This window comes from Porites lutea, chromosome 4 (assembly GCF_958299795.1).
Source record: "Porites lutea chromosome 4, jaPorLute2.1, whole genome shotgun sequence".
Classification (NCBI taxonomy): domain Eukaryota; kingdom Metazoa; phylum Cnidaria; class Anthozoa; order Scleractinia; family Poritidae; genus Porites; species Porites lutea.
In genome coordinates, this window is record NC_133204.1 from 43,183,290 (window position 1) to 43,203,376 (window position 20,087).

General features: G+C 41.1%; 2 protein-coding genes across 2 annotated transcripts; both read left to right on the plus strand.

Annotated features, from left to right (window-relative positions):
• The first annotated feature begins 36 nt into the window (after window positions 1-36).
• LOC140933698 (retinol dehydrogenase 7-like) lies at window positions 37-14,064 on the plus strand. Its single transcript, XM_073383309.1, has 4 exons — window positions 37-481; window positions 9,882-10,064; window positions 11,477-11,716; window positions 13,195-14,064. The coding sequence occupies exons 1-4, from the start codon at window positions 127-129 to the stop codon at window positions 13,383-13,385; spliced, it is 969 nt and encodes a 322-aa protein (XP_073239410.1). The 5' UTR covers window positions 37-126; the 3' UTR covers window positions 13,386-14,064.
• LOC140933699 (uncharacterized) lies at window positions 5,165-7,356 on the plus strand. The gene is made up of 4 exons (XM_073383310.1): window positions 5,165-5,183; window positions 5,759-5,962; window positions 6,379-6,475; window positions 6,941-7,356. The coding sequence occupies exons 2-4, from the start codon at window positions 5,761-5,763 to the stop codon at window positions 7,032-7,034; spliced, it is 393 nt and encodes a 130-aa protein (XP_073239411.1). The 5' UTR covers window positions 5,165-5,183; window positions 5,759-5,760; the 3' UTR covers window positions 7,035-7,356.
• Window positions 14,065-20,087: the final 6,023 nt, after the last annotated feature.

Genomic DNA, 20,087 nt, shown 5'->3' on the forward strand with positions numbered 1-20,087 from the left:
GCATCCGGTTTCTTCGGCTCAAGTTCCGAAAAAGCCTGATGCTCTCGCAGGCTAGGCAGACCAAGGCCCATACAATACATTGACGTACATGACACAACAGACACAACAAATCGCTCCTTTATAAACATGATCGAGCCGTTTTTAACTAGCTTCAGCTTCCGCATCGCCGGTGTGGTCACATTCGCAGCAGTGATCTTGACAGTGATCATTTTCAGGTTGTTTTCTAAAAGGCAAGTGAGTGACTTAGGAAACAAATATGTTTTTATTACGGGCTGCGACACTGGATTTGGCCACGAAACGGCCATTCGCTTGGATAAGATGGGAGTTCATGTGTTGGCGACTTGTCTGACAAAGGAAGGGGAACAGAGTTTGAAATCGGTGACGAGCGACAGGCTTAAAACATTTCAGATGGACGTGACAAACTCGCAGCAAATCAAAGATGTCTACGAGAAAGTAAAGGAAATTTTGCCTTCGGGACAAGGTGAGTTCAAAAAGCGCTCATGCCCATATTTACTTTATAGGAGTGGTTTTCACGGTGAAGTCATCAAACTGTAAAGTCAAAATAGCGAGGTTTTACGAATTCTTGTATATACTAGGTTGAAGATAAACAAAAAGTAAGTCTTTGTACAACTGTCCATTTCCGTAGCATGTTTCATTTCGAAAATACAGCAATTTGAACTTCCGAGTTTTCACAGTGCGTGACACCAAAATTGGAATGCTGTCTCGTTGAAAAAAAGTCTCTCCTCTTGATTTTCAGTAGTATAACCATTTCAAGTGTTAGAGGATATGTTTATGCGTACGTATGCTAGTTCTCGAGTGAAAAGAAAGAGCTTTTATAGAAAAAGTGAACTCCAGATGACTGATGTTTTTGTTGTTTTCCGGCGGCCATAATACAAAGCTGACGAGCGGCTAAATACAGGAATAGCTCCGACCTGTAATTGGGGGATAAAAATGGTTTTTTATTAATAAGTTAAAGCTTAACTTTCAGCCACGCGTCACACTGGACAACGATATCACTAACGTCGTTGTGACGTGTGACTTCTGTTTCGTCTTACGCAGTGAAAGAAGCAAGAAGTCGATGTATGAACCTTAAAATTTCACTTACATCCACAGAAACTTTTTCTAGTGTTAAGCAGTACCAACAGAGATGGGAAATTGTCACAGCGTTGGCGAACAGCGTTCAGTTCGGACTCAAACAGTCGGAGCTATTCCTGTATTTAAACCGCTGACGGGTCAATGTACAGGAATGGCTCCGATTTGCATAAAGAGACTTGTCACATGATGGTGTGTGGTGTGGGAGGGGGGGGGGGGGGGGGTTGGGGGTGGGTCTGGGCGATCATGACCAGATGATATAAATAAAAAAACTAAAGAGCTTCACCGAAAAAAAAATTCAAAATCAACTCAAATAAAAAAGTCGATAAAGGAACTAGACTTGCTTGATCATTACTGATTACTTATCTGACTGTCGCTGGTGATTAGCAATACGGGGTTGTTTTTAAATGATCTGTTTTAAAGTTTTTGTACCGATTTGTTTTTCATCCGACAAAACTTGAACGAATCAATTTATCGAAACTAAAAATAAAGTAGTTGAGGTTGGGGGGGGGGGGGGGGGGGGGTTCTGACGCGATTATAACCAGAGGGTACAATACAAATAAGCTAAATAGGTTGGTCACGCAAGGTCAGAACCCTGTGGTCAAGCCTGGATGCTAAGCAGCGCGCGAAAATTTGTTTGTTGATCATATTCAGCTCTGCAACAGCTTGCTGTGCTTCGGAGTGCATATATACTCACTCAGGATATTCAGCATTGTTCTAGTCTAGTGAAAGATCGTCCACCGGCGATAAAGAAACTCAGGACATGTGTCTAAAAAGATTTAAAGGTAAGATGATATTAACTTAGTCAGACATCCTTGCTTATATTTCCAGTGAGATGAAACAAACCAAGTGCTGCGTGTCTTCACGTCCAATTCACGTGTGTGCGTCCGAAGTAATACATTTCGTGTAATGAGTTTCTGTTTTCCTTGTAGGAAAAAAGACATCTCTTGCTACATCGAGAACTCTCCTGAAAGAATTAGATCCAGTACTTCAGGTAAAGCTACATCCAAGAAAGCATCTTATTCATTTAATTCCGGGGGGTACCCCAGAAAAATTCATACGGGAGGCTCTGTGCGGAGGTCCATCCCTTCCTTTTATATGCCATTATCGACAGCAAGGGTACCCCTTTTGTATACCAGAATCCTGGTGTTAATGATGGCTATTTTTGTCATATTTTAGGACATAATCATCAAGAACAAATTTTACTTGACCAGCCGTGGTGATTTCGCAGATTTATCCTTCCCGAAAATTTTACCTACCGAGGTCCAAACACTTCACTACAAACTTCACCACAATATGTTAGTGACGTCAGCGCGGTGTCAAGCATTCCTTCTAGATTCATTTGTGAGGTTATGCTGGATACACTGAGAGATGGAAAGTACCAAGCAGTCTCCTGTTCTCTGGGTACTTATACCAATTCCTCGTTGGATACTCTGCTGAACGTCCATTCGCTGAGGGATATTTCCCAACAAGTGAAGCAAGAGAAAACCTGGCTAACTAAAACACATTACCAAACCATCAATGCGCACTACCAGGATTTCTGGACGTTTATCAGAAACTGCTCTTTGGTAATGCTGATGACAAAGTTGTCATCAATAAAGGTATATTAACGTCCGACTTGGCCACCCTTACGTCAAACAGGTGGTTGAATGTTGCGATGATAAACGGGTTTATAGATCTTCTGAATGTTCACCACCATAACACTATGACGGCGGTATTCATGCTCAATGATTTACTATTACTAAACGATGTCGACCTACAAAGACATGCAAGGTCCGTTATGCGAGGTAAACAAATCAAGGCAATCGTTTTCATCATAAATGTGGCTGGTGGCATTAAAAAAACCGATGTGGCCACACCTAACAAGCCCGGACGCCACTGGTCTCTGCTTTACATAGATGCAGTCGAGAACAAGTGGTTTTACTACGACACCCTCGCGTGGCCCCCTCCAACTAACATAAATACCACTGTAAACGCCATACTTAATGTTTTAGCGATGGAGTTTCCTGTCTTCCGAAAACCAGCGCAAGGGCGATTTATTGCCCACAAACCAGAAGGTAACCAACGTGGCTTCCACCAATGTACGAATGGATGCTTCAAGAATGTACCTTTGCAGAGCTGCGGAAGCGTTTGTGGGGTGATTGTTGTTGTAATGGGGGCCATTAGTTCTCTTTATCCGACCCTCTGGAGAGCAGGTTTTCTTGACACCAGAGCACCTATTTCCAACGAATTTTTGTGGTTGAGAAATCCCACACTCCATTCATGCTTCCTCAGAAGGGTGCTCATTCACTGTATATCTTCCAAAGATATCGATCTGCAACTGCTTGGAATACAGGACACAAACCAGGTATCACAACACGCAACTGTTCCGGGATCCAATGGGACAGCCCAGAAACCATTACCGGTGACCGGCCAGAAACCAGCACAAGTGACAGACCAGAAACCACCTCCAACGACCGGTCAGAAAACAGTACCAGTGACGGACCAGAAACCACCACCTGTGACGGAACAGAAACCACCAACAGGGACAAAGCAGAAACCACCACCAGTGACGGACAAGAAACCACGTCCAATGACGGGTCAGAAATCAGCACCAGTAACGGACCAGAAACCACCACCTGTGACGGAACAGAAACCACCAACAGGGACAAAGCAGAAACCACCACCAGTTACGGACCAGAAACCACGTCCAATGACGGGTCAGAAATCAGTACCAGTAACGAACCAGAAACCACAAACAGATACCAACCACAATGTGCACCTTTTTCTGCGAAATCAAGAAGAACACTGGAACCATTAAAGCCTCGTGGTTCATGAGCGATGTTGCACCACAGTTCTACACTGCATGGGTGGGGGTGATGGATGACTGTCCCCGTCCTAAGAAATTACTTTGCACTTGGCACGTAGACAGGGAAGTCACTAAAGAGTTAAGAAAGAAAATCGGCGGCCTTCAAACAGAGGTAGAAGTGTACAAGATGTTTCGAACCGTTCTTGAACAGACCAGTGAAACACTGTTTGAGGAGTCTTTACGAGGGTTCATTCGTCGTCTAAGTCTTCCTTCAAAGACTGCCTCCTTCAGAAAGTATTTTGAACAGGAATGGGTTTCCAGGAAACAAGAATGGGCATATTGCCTTAGAGTCGGCCTTGGTATTAATACAAATATGTTTGTAGAAGCCTTCCACAAGGTCTTCAAGTATCAATACTTAAAAGGCAAAAGCAACAAACGGTTAGGCAATCTTCTTCTCAACCTTTTAAAATATGTACGAGATAAGACGTTTGATCGTCTGATCAAATTGACTAAGGGGAAAGTAACATCTCGACTAAGTGTGATACATGAACGGCATCTTCGCAGCTTGACCCTCCCAACTGCCTCGGTTAAGGTGGAAGAAGACGATACTTGGGAAGTTCTTGGGCAAGACGGAATAAGTCGTTACAAAGTTTCAAAGCTGATGAGCGCCTGTAAAGAGCAAACTGCCAGCTTAAGTGCCCTGAGTGTCGAATCGGCGTGCATCTTTATGTCTGCAATTGTCCGGACAGTTTGATAACCAGCACTATTTGCAAGCACATCCATCTTGTCTGTAGATGCGATAACTCGCAAGATGAATTTATTAACTCGCAGGGGTATAACGATGCAGCATGTGATAACGATGATATTCAATGGTCAAGGGGTGACAACAAGCATTTGGAGAAGTCTTCTGAGTTAAACTTCCTAAGAGAATGCTTAAGGCAAACGGCAAACAATGAAGGAACATCAGATAGGGAACTAAAGAAAAAGGCCCTCCAGCCAAATTACTCTCCATTGTCACCGATGTTGAAGGCTGCGATAACGACAACGCGTTACAACAGTTGGAGAGAAGCATTAATTCGGCAAACAGCCTGTTTATATCCATTCGAGACCATGGCAAGAAAAACCTTCCAAGTCCCCAAAACAAAGTCCCACATAACAAAAACATTGTACCACAAAGACGTTTCTTTTCTACTTGCAAAACCGTCAAAAGAAGAAAAAATATCGATTACAGAGACCTGGAGAGAAGGCCAAGACTAAACTAAAACCAATGATTGTTTTACAAGAGAAGACGTAAATGAAGATGGTAAGCAAAGGACCTTTTTTGCTTTATGAAGATGTATAGTTTCTGTCAACGTATTTTGCTGGAGCATGAACCACTCCAGGGGCGGATCTAGGGGGAGAGCGCAGGAGGTGCGCACCCCCCTCCCCCCCCCCCCCCCCCCCTCTGAGATGACCTGCGGTTTTCTAATACAACTGGTATTCTGCAAAAAAAAAACTATGTGGTTTATTGGTGTTGAAGTAGAGCAAGAGAGGAGTGCACCCCCTCCTAAAAAAAATCCTGGATCCGCTCCTGCACTCTTCCTCTGTTCCCATATTCAACCCTATGTGCTCACTTTTTGTTAATCTTGTTTACAGACCAAAGAAATTGAATCATAGAAACTAGAAACTAGGCAAATTGAAATATGTTCCAGGAAACTCTTTTCAGTTCTGTTGACATAAACCTGCACAACAGATGGTTTACCTTTCAATCAGTTTGGGTCCTCATGTTATCACCCATATTATATCCCTGTATATGCTACATATACCTAAATCCTATTTTATTATTCACTTTCCTTTACATACGTATGGTATTCAGTATATGCCTATATGTTTTTCTAGAAATGCAAGAAATGATTGATTGGTTTTGTAAAGACAAAAGCCTAACAATCAGAGACCTTCAGCTTTCTGGGAGAAAACTCTCTATTAGCGACTTGCTCAGCCCATGCGAAGTAATGTCAATTCCAGGGGAAGCCGTAGACGCTGATTTGACCGTATTGAAAAGATTTTTCTCAGACGACGCATGGAACAAGCTTCTTATGTTGCGTAAGAGAATCAGCTTTAATTTCACCTACTTTTTACTGTCAAACGTAGAAAACCGTGAACGCCTGAAAAGTTTCAGGAGTGTTGATTGTGTACTGGCCAATCACAAAAAAGTTTAGGGCAGGCGAGCAAAGCTCAAAACCACAAACTAATTACCGTTGCTGTTTGCAGTTTCGTTATCTCGCGCCTTATTGGCTTATTTCTCGAAACACAATAACATTCCATAAATAATTCTGGTATTCACGGTTTTGTGAGTTTCACAGTAAATTTACAAGGTGATAATTACGTCTGTTGTTAGGATCGTGATTGTAATAGTTCTGCAAAATTTATTACTACGAACGATATACAGAATATCAGTAAGACAAGCTGCGATGTGTGAACATATGTTGACAAGTGACGTAGCAATCTTTGTTTTGCAGTGAGCCAGTTGAAGGAGTCTTGGTCATGTCATTTATGCCAGCAGTCGAGGTACATGGACATGATCCAGTGTGAGAGCTGTTTACATTGGTTTGATTGGTGAGGTCACTTCTTTAATAGACCGCTTTAGTTGGTTTGTTTTGCGCATAGCAGAGAAAAAGACAAAAGGGAAATCACTTGGTCTGAACTGGGAAAAGAAAGCTTGCTAACTACCTCACTAAACTAGTCATTTCCGACTAGAAATACTTCCCAGATATTAGATAAATATGTGTGCTCTTTTTCAATTATTAGAATTTATTTTAATAACGAAACTACAGTCTCATCAAAACGAGGCTGTGAATAACCGCAAACTTGATCCAGATGGGCTCCAAAAGCTCTGCTCTGAAGAATATATTTTTTGTCAATTTGAGAATGTTTTTTCTTGGGTTCAAAAATCTTTTTGGAGTGCAGAGGGCATCTGTGCACAGGGCAATCTTACAATGGCTAAATTTAAAAGGTTCGGCAAAAGGACGGCATCTTCTAACTTTCTATTTTCATTTTTCTTAAATTCTTTTTTTTCTCAAGGGAATGTGCCAATCTGCAGGAAGAGCCTGACGAATGGACTTGTACCACCTGTCTACCACCGAAGAAATTCTCAAAAAAAGAAAATTCCACATAGACGAGATAGACTAAAGTGTACAAAGGCTTTTTTATGTACAGGACCCCAGCATAGATTAAAGGCAGTCATGCATACTTGCAGTTCGTAAAACAAAATTGCTTCAGTCGTATGAGTGAAAAGAATCAACAACTGAGATGTTTGATCAAACAATGCAGAAAACCTATTAAATCGAATAGTCTGTTTTATACATTAAAATTAGCCTCACTAGCCTCGCATGAGATAACTCATTTTTGTTTAACTTTTGGAATTTAAGAATGAAGTTATTAAAGCAAATTTAACCATGAGCAAAATAATATTCATCAACTAGTGGCCGGTTTTGCATTGAGTCTACTGTTTGCTTAATAAATTATTTGTGTATTAGTTGAGTCATGTGACCTTTCTTACTTAATTAACCTACAGGGACTAAGCTAGTTCAATTATAGGTCCTACAGGCGTTCATCAGAGTAAAGAAAAGAAAGCGATTTGTTATAAACCGGGAAAAAAAGTCCGAGTGTGGCGGTGTATTTTTTGTCTTGACCTAGTTTTTGCCGGGTGATGCAAATCATGGCAAAACAGTGGCTTTTCTTGACTGAGTCAGGTTTGTTTTGAGGAGGGACCATCAGAAAAGTGCCCCCTGGGAGGTACTTCCCTATATAACCATATAGGTATGTGCCACCCCAAAGAGAAGGGTTATCGAGCCGTTTTGGTCTGAAAACGGGTATAGACTTTGCCCACCAGTAAAGGCAGAAGCAATGCATACAAGCCTAAAAAAAGCATGTTCAAGTGCGGACCCCCCCTAGAAAATGCTTTCATTCTCCTCACCCCCCATCCCTATCCTATGCAGTGAGGCGGGCACCTCACTACTTAGGTCGAATTTATCAATCAATCGATAATGTCCACTAAGTTACGTGTGAGAAGGTTTAAATTTAGGCCTTATATATCATGGACGCAAGCAAGTTATTTTTAGTTTCGATAAATTGATTCGTTCAAGTTTTGTCGGATGAAAAGCAACTCGGTACAAAAACTTTAAAACAGATCATTTAAAAACAACCCCGTATTGCTAATCACCAGCGACAGTCAGATAAGTAATCAGTAATGATCAAGCAAAGTCTAGTTCCTTTGTCGACTTTTTTATTTGAGTTGATTTTGAATTTTTTTTCGGTGAAGCTCTTTGTTTTTTTTTATTTATATCATCTGGTCATGATCGCCCTCACCCCACCCCCACCCCCCTCCCACACCACACACCATCATGTGACAAGTCTCTCTTTATGCAGATCGGAGCCATTCCTGTACATTGACCCGTCAGCGGTTGAAATACAGGAATAGCTCCGACTGTTTGAGTCCGAACTGAACGCTGTTCGCCAACGCTGTGACAATTTCCTATCTCTGTTGGTACTGTTTAACACCAGAAAAAGGTTCTGTCGATGTAAGTGAAATTTTAAGGTTCATACATCGACTTCTTGCTTCTTTCACTACGTAGGACGAAACAGAAGTCACACATCACAACAACGTTAGTGATATCGTTGTCCAGTGTGACTCGTGGCTGAAAGTTAAGCTTTAACTTATTACTTAATAACTATTTTTATCCTCCAATTACAGGTCGGAGCTATTCCTATATTTAGTCGCTCGTTACAAAGCTCTACAAAGGTGCGTGAAACGTTTTGGCAAATGACTCAGAAACTGTGGGCCACAAAGACCTGAGACTTGGATAAATTGTTTAAAAATTAGTCTTTTATGACATTTCATTTTCTTGGCTTCTTCCACCGGACGGTTTTCAATTTATTTTTTTGTTGCGGCCCAATTTCACGACAATTGGTTCTTCTCCCACCGAAACGATGAGTTACTACTTTAAGAGAGGACGCAGAAGTTACTGAGGTGAAAGGCAGGTGGGACTGTCCTCTTCATACTCAAATTTTCCAACCTTGAAGGTGGACATTCGAATATTCGATCGAGGTGGGTGCCTGTTCAAAGCCTGGTGGGGTACTCCCTTATATAAGCCATATAGCTATGTGCCGCTCCAAAGGGTAGTTTTTCAGCCGTTTTGGTGTGAAAACTGGTATAAACTTTGCCCATTTTGGTCTGGAATCGGGTATGGTTGTCGAGGGAACTACGGGAGTGTATGAACGTATTTATCGTTTCAGTTGCAAATAAGTAAGAAAGAGAGAGAAATATGTGAATTCGAAATGAATTTTAAGAAATATTTTTTGTTGCTGTTGTAAGTAAAGGCACGGTAAAACGGGCAGGAGAAACGTGCAACTTGTTTTGCAACATTGCTGCAAAAGCGATGTTGTGCGTTTTACCACCCATATTTAAACCTGTTCAAACCTGTCTCGCAACAAATGAAGGTTGCTGCAAGTTGCGTTAATACTGACTTCTGATTGAATAAAATTACACGGGAACCACGCCATACACAGAAGATATGTCACTAGCTGCCAAACAAGTTTGCCTTGGGCTGGTAAAAAGCGCAACATGTGCAGAGTTTGTTGCAAAAATTAGAACTATTCTCTACTTTCTGCAACAAATTTTCGCAACCTGCAACATCCTGATTTGTTGCAAGACAGTTTGAACGTGGGTGGTAAAACGCGCCACATCGCTTTTTAACTCGTTTTGCGGCAATGTCTCAAAACAAGTCGCACGTTCTTGTTTCCCGTTATACTGTACCTTAATCTAAGTAATGTTGACATAATTTCTTAGGGGCCAGGTCGAAAAACGGGTGTGAAAAATGACATTTTTGGTCTGAAATAGAGTCAGGATTTGGAGATCCGGGCGGCACACCCCCAACAAGAATTCGCATGAGTAACTCCTCCCCGGGATTCAAAGGTAGGCTCTTATAGGAATGTAATTACTATTGTTTTTTTTCCATCTCAGGGCTTTGGGGACTGGTAAACAATGCTGGCATTGTTCTAACCGCACCAATAGAATGGATTCCACTAGAAAAATTCAAGCGACTTGCTGATGTCAATCTCTGGGGACTCATGGATGTCACGAAAATATTTTTGCCACTGGTCAAGAAAGCCAGCGGACGAGTTGTAAATTTATCGAGTGTCCTGGGTAAGTCCTAAGTACTTAAACATTACACTGAATAGCTGTTGCGCCCGCACAAAAACCACACCAGAAAGGGCTTTTCATTAGAACGGTGATTTCAGCGCGATTTCTGAAACGGAGCAAAAATGCGTCGCGCCAATCTCTAAAGTGAAGCGTCACATATCGGATAGGTGTTAACATTGCGTAAAAGGGCGTTTTTTGCGCCTCCTACCCAGACCTCTCTTTCACTGTAATCTGGACGTAGCTCTACGTTCCTGTTAGTGATATAGTAAGGTATATTCAAGTGAGGTGCTTAAAAAAAGAAAACTCGTTGTTTCTTTTCCCGGTTATTTTTCCGGACTGGAAAGGCTATTCTCGGGATCAGGGATTTGACCGGGATCCGGGGTTTGACCGTAATACATTGCGGGATTCGGAAAAACGAAAAATTTCTTAACGGCATCCGGGATGACCATCACTCGGGAAGCGGCATTTGCCCAAATCTTGGTACGGGATGTGGTGATATTCGGTATAGAGGTGACAGACGTTCGGGATGCGGGATTGTCGAGAAAAAGAAGCGGGATCGCGGGACCAGGATCATTCTTTTCAGACCCTAGTAAGCGAACTTTCACCAGAATACAAGGAAAATAGTCACAATAGTTAATTATGTCCAGAAATGCACGCAATGGCGAAAATGGCAAATCTGGCGAAAAATCGCCATAGGACTGGCGAAAATGTAAATGAGATTACAAGAGGCACTCCTCGTAAAGTAGAGAAGTTGGCGAAAATGGCGAATGTGGCAAAAATTCGCCATGGGTTTGGCAAATATTCAAGTTGGATGCCAAAAGTTTCCCCTTGGAGATCGGTGAATATGACGAAAATAGTGAAAACTAGCAAGCAATGACAGAAATGAGGAATCTGGGAAAAAAATGACCAGAGGGTTGAGAGGGGCTATTTTGGCGAAAATGGTAAATATGGCGAACACCCGCCAAAGTGTTGGCAAAAATTCAAATGACATGGCAAAGGGGCGCTTTGAAAGTGGCGATTTTGAAGAAAATGGCGAATATGGCAAAATTTATCAAAGCCTTAACTACCTGTCAAATAAGATGGCAAAGGAGCCCCCTAAAAAGTGGCGATGTTGACGAGGACGGAGAATATGGCGAAAAATGACAAATTTGGCCAAAATTCGCCAAAGATGTGGCGAAACTTCTGATGAGATGTTGAAAGGGACCCCTTCAATAGTGGCGATTTTGAAAAAAATTGCCACTTTTCAAGGGGCCTCTTTAAACATGTGATTAGAATTTTCGCCAAATTTGCCATTTTCGTTGTTGCGTGTATTTCTGGACATATCTCAAAAAGAACGGGAATTAATTAACAACGACAAAAGTTGAAGAAGTAAAAATTATTTCAATTGAAGCAAGTCTTCATTTTTTGCGCTATAGGTAGAGTCTCTCTCCCTGGAGCAGCCGGCTATTCCATCACTAAGTATGGCGTCCAAGCATTTTCCGATGCTCTGAGACGTGAAATGCGCCCTTGGGGAGTACAGGTCAGCATCATTGAACCAGGATTGTTCAAAACTGCATTATCAGATGCAGAGCGCAACATACAGTCATTACAGGAATTGTGGGATGCTCTCAGTCCGGAGTTAAAACAGGAATATGGAGAAAAGCGTCTAGAGAAAAGTAAGGTCATAATATGATTTGAGATAGGTTTTTCTAGCAGACAAATCGATCCTCTACCATCTTTGTTGATTATCTAACATCTCTACCATCTTGATTTGTTATCTAATTTTGTAACTTTTATTCATCTATCATCTTAAATTTTTCAAAACGTAAAGCACTGTTTCCACCAGTCTCCGACGCAACCGTTCTTTGATTTGTTACGCCACGCCACTTCCCAGAGTTCCTTTAGGGCTTTGGGGAGGAGTGTTGCGTGACGAGACAAAGAACTGCCGCGTAGGAGACAAGGTTTCCATATGACGGTTTTACCATCGTCACGATTGTTAGGATCACTGAAAAAGAAATTTAGCGATCGCAAGGATTGTATGGAAACAAATCTTCAAATGTTGTAGCTATCGTTGCGGGGACGAATAGAAAGATTTTGTTCGGTCTTGGATGTGCCATGCTCATGAGCCTAGCCTGTCAGACAGTCAGAGAGTAATGCCAAGATGGATGAGCCCAAATGAGAACGAAACAGCTGTCCATGGCTGCCACTTTTTGGGTGATTTTGCAGTGCGCATGCGCAAGGCTGTGGTTTAGTGTCTGAGAGTATCTTCTCTAATTTTATGGCCGGTTTTCTATCTGACCGCTATGTCTTAACGTGTTTTAAGTAATCGTAGCCATCATATAGAAACTTAGCTTTAACGCGCACTAAAATTACCGTTGCCGTATGTATATGAAATGTGTCACCCTGTGTACTTTCTATTTGTGTTTAGCAATTTTGCTTGGAAAAATTTGGTGCTGTTTGCGAACTTTTTGTTTTAGCTTTGCACACCCAAAACAGCGAAGCTGTGGCGCCGCTTTCCTGCGTGTCTGTAATCATGGATAATTTGCTATTAGTAAAATCCAACTAGTGGTCTATTATCAATGCGGCGTTCTGATTGGTTCAGCTACTACTAGGCTATATGTTATAGCCCACTAGTAGCAAAAAGCGTCGGCTTTGAAAACCAAAACAATGGCAAATAAATCGCGTTTTGTCTCGAATTTCTTGACCAACTAGTTGGATTTTACTAAAACAATTATTCCTCTCGCACTCATGGCCTCTGAGTCAATAGCCCATTCGGCCTTCGGCCTCATGGGGCTATTGAATCAGAGCCTATTCGGGCTCGAGGAATAATTGTTAATTATTCCTCCGTTAACGTCAGTGCTAGCCATGCATTTATGAAAAATTAGTCGATGTTGAATAAAAGCTAGTGGGAAACGGAGACATATTTTGAAAGAATAACTGCCCAATAAAATATCTTTTTATGCGTTAACGACTTCTATCGCCGTGCACTGTCCACTTTTTGTTCTAAACCGACCAGTGTTTCGTGCTAGTATTATTTATATTTACATTGCCTTTCTTTTCAGCCTCAAACCTTCAACAAACTGAACGAGAACACTGTAGTCTCCACATGAATCAATTTGTCTTGATTTTACAATCTTTTTCTGTTTCTTTTTAGTTAAGAAAGGTTTGAGAAAGTTAGCTTCTACCCAGGCGTCGCCGGACACGTATAAAGTTGTGGACGCACTCGTCGATGCTCTGACATCACAAAGACCGCAAACCCGTTATGCTGTTGGATTTGATGCAAAACTGTTAAACTTTATTTCGTTTTTACCTACTTCAATAGCTGACCGTGTTTTGCCGCACTGAGTATAGCCAAACAAAGGCATTTATTAAGGTTATTTCTTCTATTTGATGCAAAAGTGTTAAAGTTTACTGATTTCGTTTTAACCTACTTCTATAGCTGACCGTGTTTTGCCGTACTGAGTACCGTCAAACTAAGGCATTTATTAAGTTTATTTCTTCTAATTCGTGTCGGCTGTTAATGCGTGGTTACTTTGGGGCAACAGGCTGGAGAAAAAGTCTGAAAAGTCTACATAAAAGGTAGTCGGCCAACTGTCTGTAAACTGTCGGCCAACTGTCGAACTATCGGTCAAGTGCTGGCAGACAGTTTTTCGGGGGAGCTGTTCTTCTCTTTCCCCCCTATTTTACCTGAGGCGGATTTTATTTCAACCTTACGCAAACAATATTAACTCTGAGTCAAAATGTTTTATTCCCAGGCAAAGACCTGAGTCCGCGAAAAGGATCCTAATCTTCACCAAACTGAATTATTCTAAAAATTTATTGGCATGAGAAACATTATTTTGGATACATTATAGGTTTAAGAAATCTTGAAGACATATGATTTTCTAGTACTTTATATATTTTGAGTTAAGAACATTGTATAGTTAGTAAGTGTACTCTAGTGTAAATTCATACCACTCCTAGGAGGGCGGACTATGTAAATACGATACAATTCCTTTTGTTAATAAAGACATGGGAGACGATATTTTCAGTGTGTTTTTTACTTGCTTTTGTATTTCTCGGTACCAGGAGTTTTTTCAGAAACCGCTTAACGGAGCTTGTATTTCCCTTTGTTAGTTCGACTATGGCAAAGTTTGAACAAATTCTATACACTCATACCGAGTGGCTTGTTTTTTTCGTGAATATAGTTGTTTGAAGAAGGGTCAGCATTGCTTTGAACGAATGATGTACTGTAGAGTGTTTCCACATGACGTCACGGTGACCATATTGGTGTCCCAAAACAATGAAACGGCGACCATGTTAGTGTCCCAAACCAATTCTGTGGAAGTTGAACTCTTATCTCATGCAAACGCTTCCTTTTGTACCAATAAATTTGCATAGATGCTGGCCACGTGAGTGAAAACACTCTATACGTTCTAGAGTACCTTTTCTGTCCTTATGCCCCGAAATGTAATTGATATCAACGCAAAATGTTATATCATCGACGGATAACTGTACTAACGACTCAACGCATAATGCAATATAGTTTCAACGCGAAATGTAATATCTCTTCTTACGCGCATATTGTAATAACTGGAAATATAAGTTGAACAAGGGGTGAAAGTACTAAATCGTAATAACCCAAAGTACAAGTTGTAAGAGAAGTGACAGAACTAAATCAGAGGTGTAGACGAAAACACTAAACAGGTTTATAATTTCCTATGTCACAACAGACACAACAAAACCTTTACCCTCAAAGTGAAGGTATTTATTTTAAACAAATAAGAGTGATTCAGCTTTTATTCACACTTGATTTAATTCAAGATGCCGCCGAAAAGATACACCAGAAAAGAGGGTCTGAATGGGGGTACCTCGATAACGCAAAACACTTTTAAAATTTTTGACTCTGTAACCTGAAACAGTTTTAAAATTTTAGGCATTTTAACTGGGTAACAGTAAAAAATTCACTGTGCATGTAACATTAAATTCTTACCAGAAAGAAAAAAAAACGGCGCAAAAAAGCCAAAATATTTTGTTAAGTATATCAAGGAATTTCGGCCATTTTCCTATAATTCCCGATTATTCAGAAGATTTCCGAAGACTACCGAAGATGTTCGAAGACTGGAGAAGACTTCTGAGGAGAAAAACGAAAATTTTCGACTTCATTGTCGTAGTTATATTCATATGTGAACGATATATTTTTACAGTGATCAAATACGAGTTTCTCGCGAAATACCCTCCAAACAGTATTTTCTCTTGAAAGAGTAAACAATAAAAAATTAGCCAATTAAACAGCAAATGCAAAAAATTATGGGTAATTAACATTAAACACTAAAAAACATCAACGTTTTTGGAAACAGGAAAACCAGAAGATCAGGAACCAAAAATGAAGAACAATAATGTAATCTTCTCTACTAGATCAGAGTTATATGCTCTCTTCTTTTCTTCTTATTATTTCTTTCATCATCACCCTTCTGCAAAAAAAAAAAAGAAAAATGTGGAAATTTCGGTTGGAAGTAAGAAAAAGAAGATATGGTGTATGTAATGGGGAGGTAGTAGCCTGCGTGTCTGGAGTGGAGGAACGAAAAAAGGGAGTGAGGATGGGGAGAGAAATTGCCCTAACCCTTCCCTCCCCGTTTTTGTGCCTGCTACTGTCTCAGGCTAAGGAGCTAGATATAATATGTCGTGTGATACCATCGGTACAACATTTTCGTAAATTATTTTTATATAGTATATTAATACGTGACTGTTCGAAACATATCGATAAAACATATTTACAACAAAGCAAAGCATTGAAGGAACACTCTGTTGATGAGTTTGTACATGGTTTGTTTTAAAAATAGTCATTGAGGGAAGGTTATTTTAGCAATTAGTCGGGTGCACTATAATGGCCGTTTCGTTGTGGAATTGAACTGCGTAGAGAGATGCTGGCCGTTTCAGTACCAAAAGCTCAGGCTGTGTTATGGAATTATTTGATACAGGGAAGTTTAGAATTGACAGAAGTAAGAATTCGCTTCAAATAAGAAGAAAAGCGTCATAATCGTGAAAATATTGCTGCAAAAAATAATTCTACATCAATTAAAATAAGTGAATATATATCAACTTACTTTCCTTCCGCACCTTTTCTTTTATCGAAGACCAGCAGCAGGTTTAGCAACGTTAAAATAACGCAGTAAAGTAGACCCCCTGATTATTGGATAAACAGACGATATATTATCATATTGTGCCATTATGTAAAATAACAAGCTTTAGTGCTGGCAGACCTTTGGCCAGGAACACACTACGATTTCGGAACCCGTCTTTTTCTTTGTTAACCCGTTGTTTACCCGTTTTTGCATAGAAAACACGAACAAAAAACTCGACCGACTTTAAAGTTCGGCCTACTAAGAGAACACGCGAAAATATGAGCGCGTGATCTGATTAGGGGAGGTGTTGGTGTTTTTATTAGGCTGATTTAGCAACAGAACGGGAACATCTGTTGACGACTGCGCGCGCAAATCAAACAACTGGCTTGACCAATGGCAGAGCGGCAAATTGGGTACCGGAAGTAGAGTCTAGTCCTTTCCGTGCGCTTTTCCGTCGTCAAATGACGTTCCCGTTCTGCTGCTAAATCAGCCTATTTTCGTGTTCTCGCTTTGTCGATTTCGCGGACCCGACTATCTAGGAGCCTGGAACGGGCTAGACCACGTATTGCCCCCGCAGGGATTTCGCCCAGAGGCGAAATCCCGAGGAGGCACCCTAGTAACTCGCGCGTATATTAAGGACAGTACTTACAGTTCAAATATACAGTCAGTATACTAGAAAAAATCTCGATTTACTCGAACTGGGGCCGCGAGGAATCGGTAGGTAATGATGACGTTTCTATTGTTTGCGCCCGCAAGTACGAAATGGTTAGGATGACGTAAAAACAGAAAATCCCGAAGGGCCCGCTCAGGTAGATTTTGTGAGATTTATTGTGCAGTCATACTTCGATACTCTTTTGCGTTACGCAGTGAAATTTTGTGGAGCAGTTGTTTTGAAAATTATGGACCAAAAGACACTCGTTAAGCTCAGGGGAGGTTATAAGGTGCGTTTAACTGTGTATATGGAGAGGAACTAGGAACTGTTTTGAATGAATAATGAAACAGTTATCACTCTTTGCAGTTTTAACTTAAAATATGCTTCTTCTGACACGTTTCTTTCAGAAACTTTAGAACAGACTTTCTTTCTCGTACCTTTGAAGCTGACTGAAGTCTATTGTATTCTTCTGCACCCTAGTTCTAAATTATTTCAATCAATGACCAAATCAAGGGAGGACCTCCTTGTACAAGCCTTTGGCTGTTCGCGGTCTTCTCATCACTGACTGTTTCGCTGTTTTTCTCACTTTCTTTATTACCTATTTTATGAAAGTGTTCTTGTTCAACTTAAACCGTGCATATATCGTTATTCAAGATTCATTAATTATGGTACCATGAATTTTATCTCAATTTGAATGTAATGCTGTAATCTTACGTTAGAAGTGGTGGTGTAAATAAATAAATAAAATAAAATAAAAATATAAGATGATACATTACACCAACTAGTGAAGCCTAAAATCTGATATGGCCAGTAATTTACCCGAGAGGTCACGCAAAAAAAAAAAAAAAAAAAAATTAAAGTAAAAGTACCAAGTGTAACTGTAAGAAGTTTTAATTGAATACATACCATCAGTGATGGCTGCTTTTGATCGGACAGTACCTTGAAAAATAAAATAGGGAAAACAACAGATTATTAAACTTTCAAGACACGTTTGGTATTCATGGTATTGCCCTTCTGCCACAAGGAAAGTCCAAGTTTTCTCAGTTATATATGTCGGAATTTTTGATTACACCTATCTTGCTCCAAAAAAACCAAGTAAACTTCAGTAACGTGATCAACTGAGGTTGACCAGTGTGTAATCTATTCTGGTAAGATATATGTTCAAAAGATGATATCTTTAAACAATGCAATATCAGTAGCACAGTGTCACAGGTGATTTACATCTTTGTGGCCCTCGATCAGACCTGTGGGGTGGCTTCCCGTTATATTGGGGAAAACGTTGCTCTACTTCGTGACGTTGCCACCTATGCGAATGAGCTCAGTCTTTTTTGTTGCCATTTTGTCTTTGGACCAAAAGAAGACCTTCGACCGTTTTGATTGGTCTTCTCTTTTCTCTTTTGTCTTCCCTTATTAGCTGGGTTAAACGTCTGTAAACGGATATTCGCAGTTCTATCCTTGTTGACGGTTATGTATCACCGTCTTTGAAATCTTCTCGGGGTGCGGGGTGTGCGGGAAGGTTGTCCTCTGTCGCCTTTGCTCTATGTGCTCACCATGAAGGTGTTGGCCGTTAATAGGGGCTTTAAGATCCAACTAAGCGAACGGAAACCAGAACGTCAAAAAACAATAGGTTTTATAAGCAAAACAACAACTTTTCACGTGCATTACGCTTGTTTGTATATTTCTTTGCCCTTGTTTGCACGACAGCGACTTGAAAATGCCTAATTTCGCGTTTTATGGAGTACGTAAACAAGCAAAGACGAAAATATATTTCTCCTTCTGAACTTGGATACGGTCCCACGGAGTTCAACTCCAGGCGGGTTCGCCTACATTTGACAAAGTAAGTGGGTAAGAATAATGGCGATAAAGACTGAAAGATCCCAAATTCAGCGACGTTTTCGTTTCCGTCGCGTCGTTGGATCTTAAAGCCCCTAATATCCGTGCCCACGCGGATATTGTGAGGTTAAGGCTGCCTTGCTCTCCTTCTCTTCTCCCGATTCTGTCGCTGTATGCCGATGATACTTCCGCTATCGTTTTTACTGGCAGTGCCATTCGTGCTATTTTCGAAACTTACACTTTGTTTGAGAAGGGTTCTGGTTCGCAGCTTTTAAATTTTTCTATGTGCGAGGGCGTGCGGTTGGGGGCGTGGCGTAGTCGTACCGACTCGCTGGCCTGTTAATATTATTTGGACGTCCACGGAGATCAAGGTTCTCGGGATTTATTGGAAATAGTGATTTGAGTGAGGTGAACTGGAGGCCTCGAATTGATGCGGTGCAAAAGTGCTTTAATTTTTGGCGCCACCGCTCTTTGTCGTATGGTGGTCGCGTTCTGGTTTCCAACGCTCTGACGCTGTCCTGCATCTGGTACGCTGCTTCTCTTTTTTCCACGCCTTCTTGGGTGTGGCGTGAGTTGAACACCGCTTTGTTGAACTTTTTCTGGGAAGGTAAGAAGGATCTGGTCGCTTTTGATGCTGTGATTCATCATCGTGAGGATGGTGGTTTTCAGTTGGTTTCGTTTCCATCTCTTGCAAAGTATATTCCCTCCTTGCACAGTGGATCAAGCGTCTGTGTTTCTCCTTGTTTCTTTGTTGACCTTCTGGTGTTACAACCATTTTGGCGTAGATCCCGTGTTTGTTTTTCACACCCTTATCCATGTCTACCCGGCTTTTGCCGCCTTTCTATGCTTCCTTGCTCGATTCTTAGAACTTCTTGAAAAAATGCTCGAGAAGGTTCGGGCCACCCTGTTTCCCCCATTGAGCAAGCAATCGGTTTTTGAGGGAGGGCTGTCGTCAAGGTGGGTGTTAGCTTATTACACAGGGACATCGCTATTAGCTGGTATATATTTGGTGTACCCTGGTTAAATTCCAGAAATTCCAGGTTTGTACTGGACTGTGGCTGTACTGAAATTTCGACCGCGGCTTATTCCTGTTTCCCTGGGCTCGGTGTCTCTGTCCAGGTAGGGGTCAGGTCTGGTCAGTAGCCCAGTTTTCAAAACACCAGGTAGATATAAAAGTATTTCTCTTACCTTTAGTGTACATAATAGTTACATTGACCTGCTGCGGTCCTTCCATCGTCACGGACCGCTGAGAACTTGAGAAAATGACTTGAAAGGTTTTGTTGCCTTCAAAGCTGTTATCCGCGTTAATGATACCAATTTTAACTTCCTTGTAAATCTCTCCCGGAGCAAATGCCAGTTGCTCCCCAGCGGCAGCCTTGTAGTGTTTGTTTGCTTCCGCTGTCAAGCTTTTCACATCATAGCTTAAGAAGATACAACACAGATAATATATATCACTAT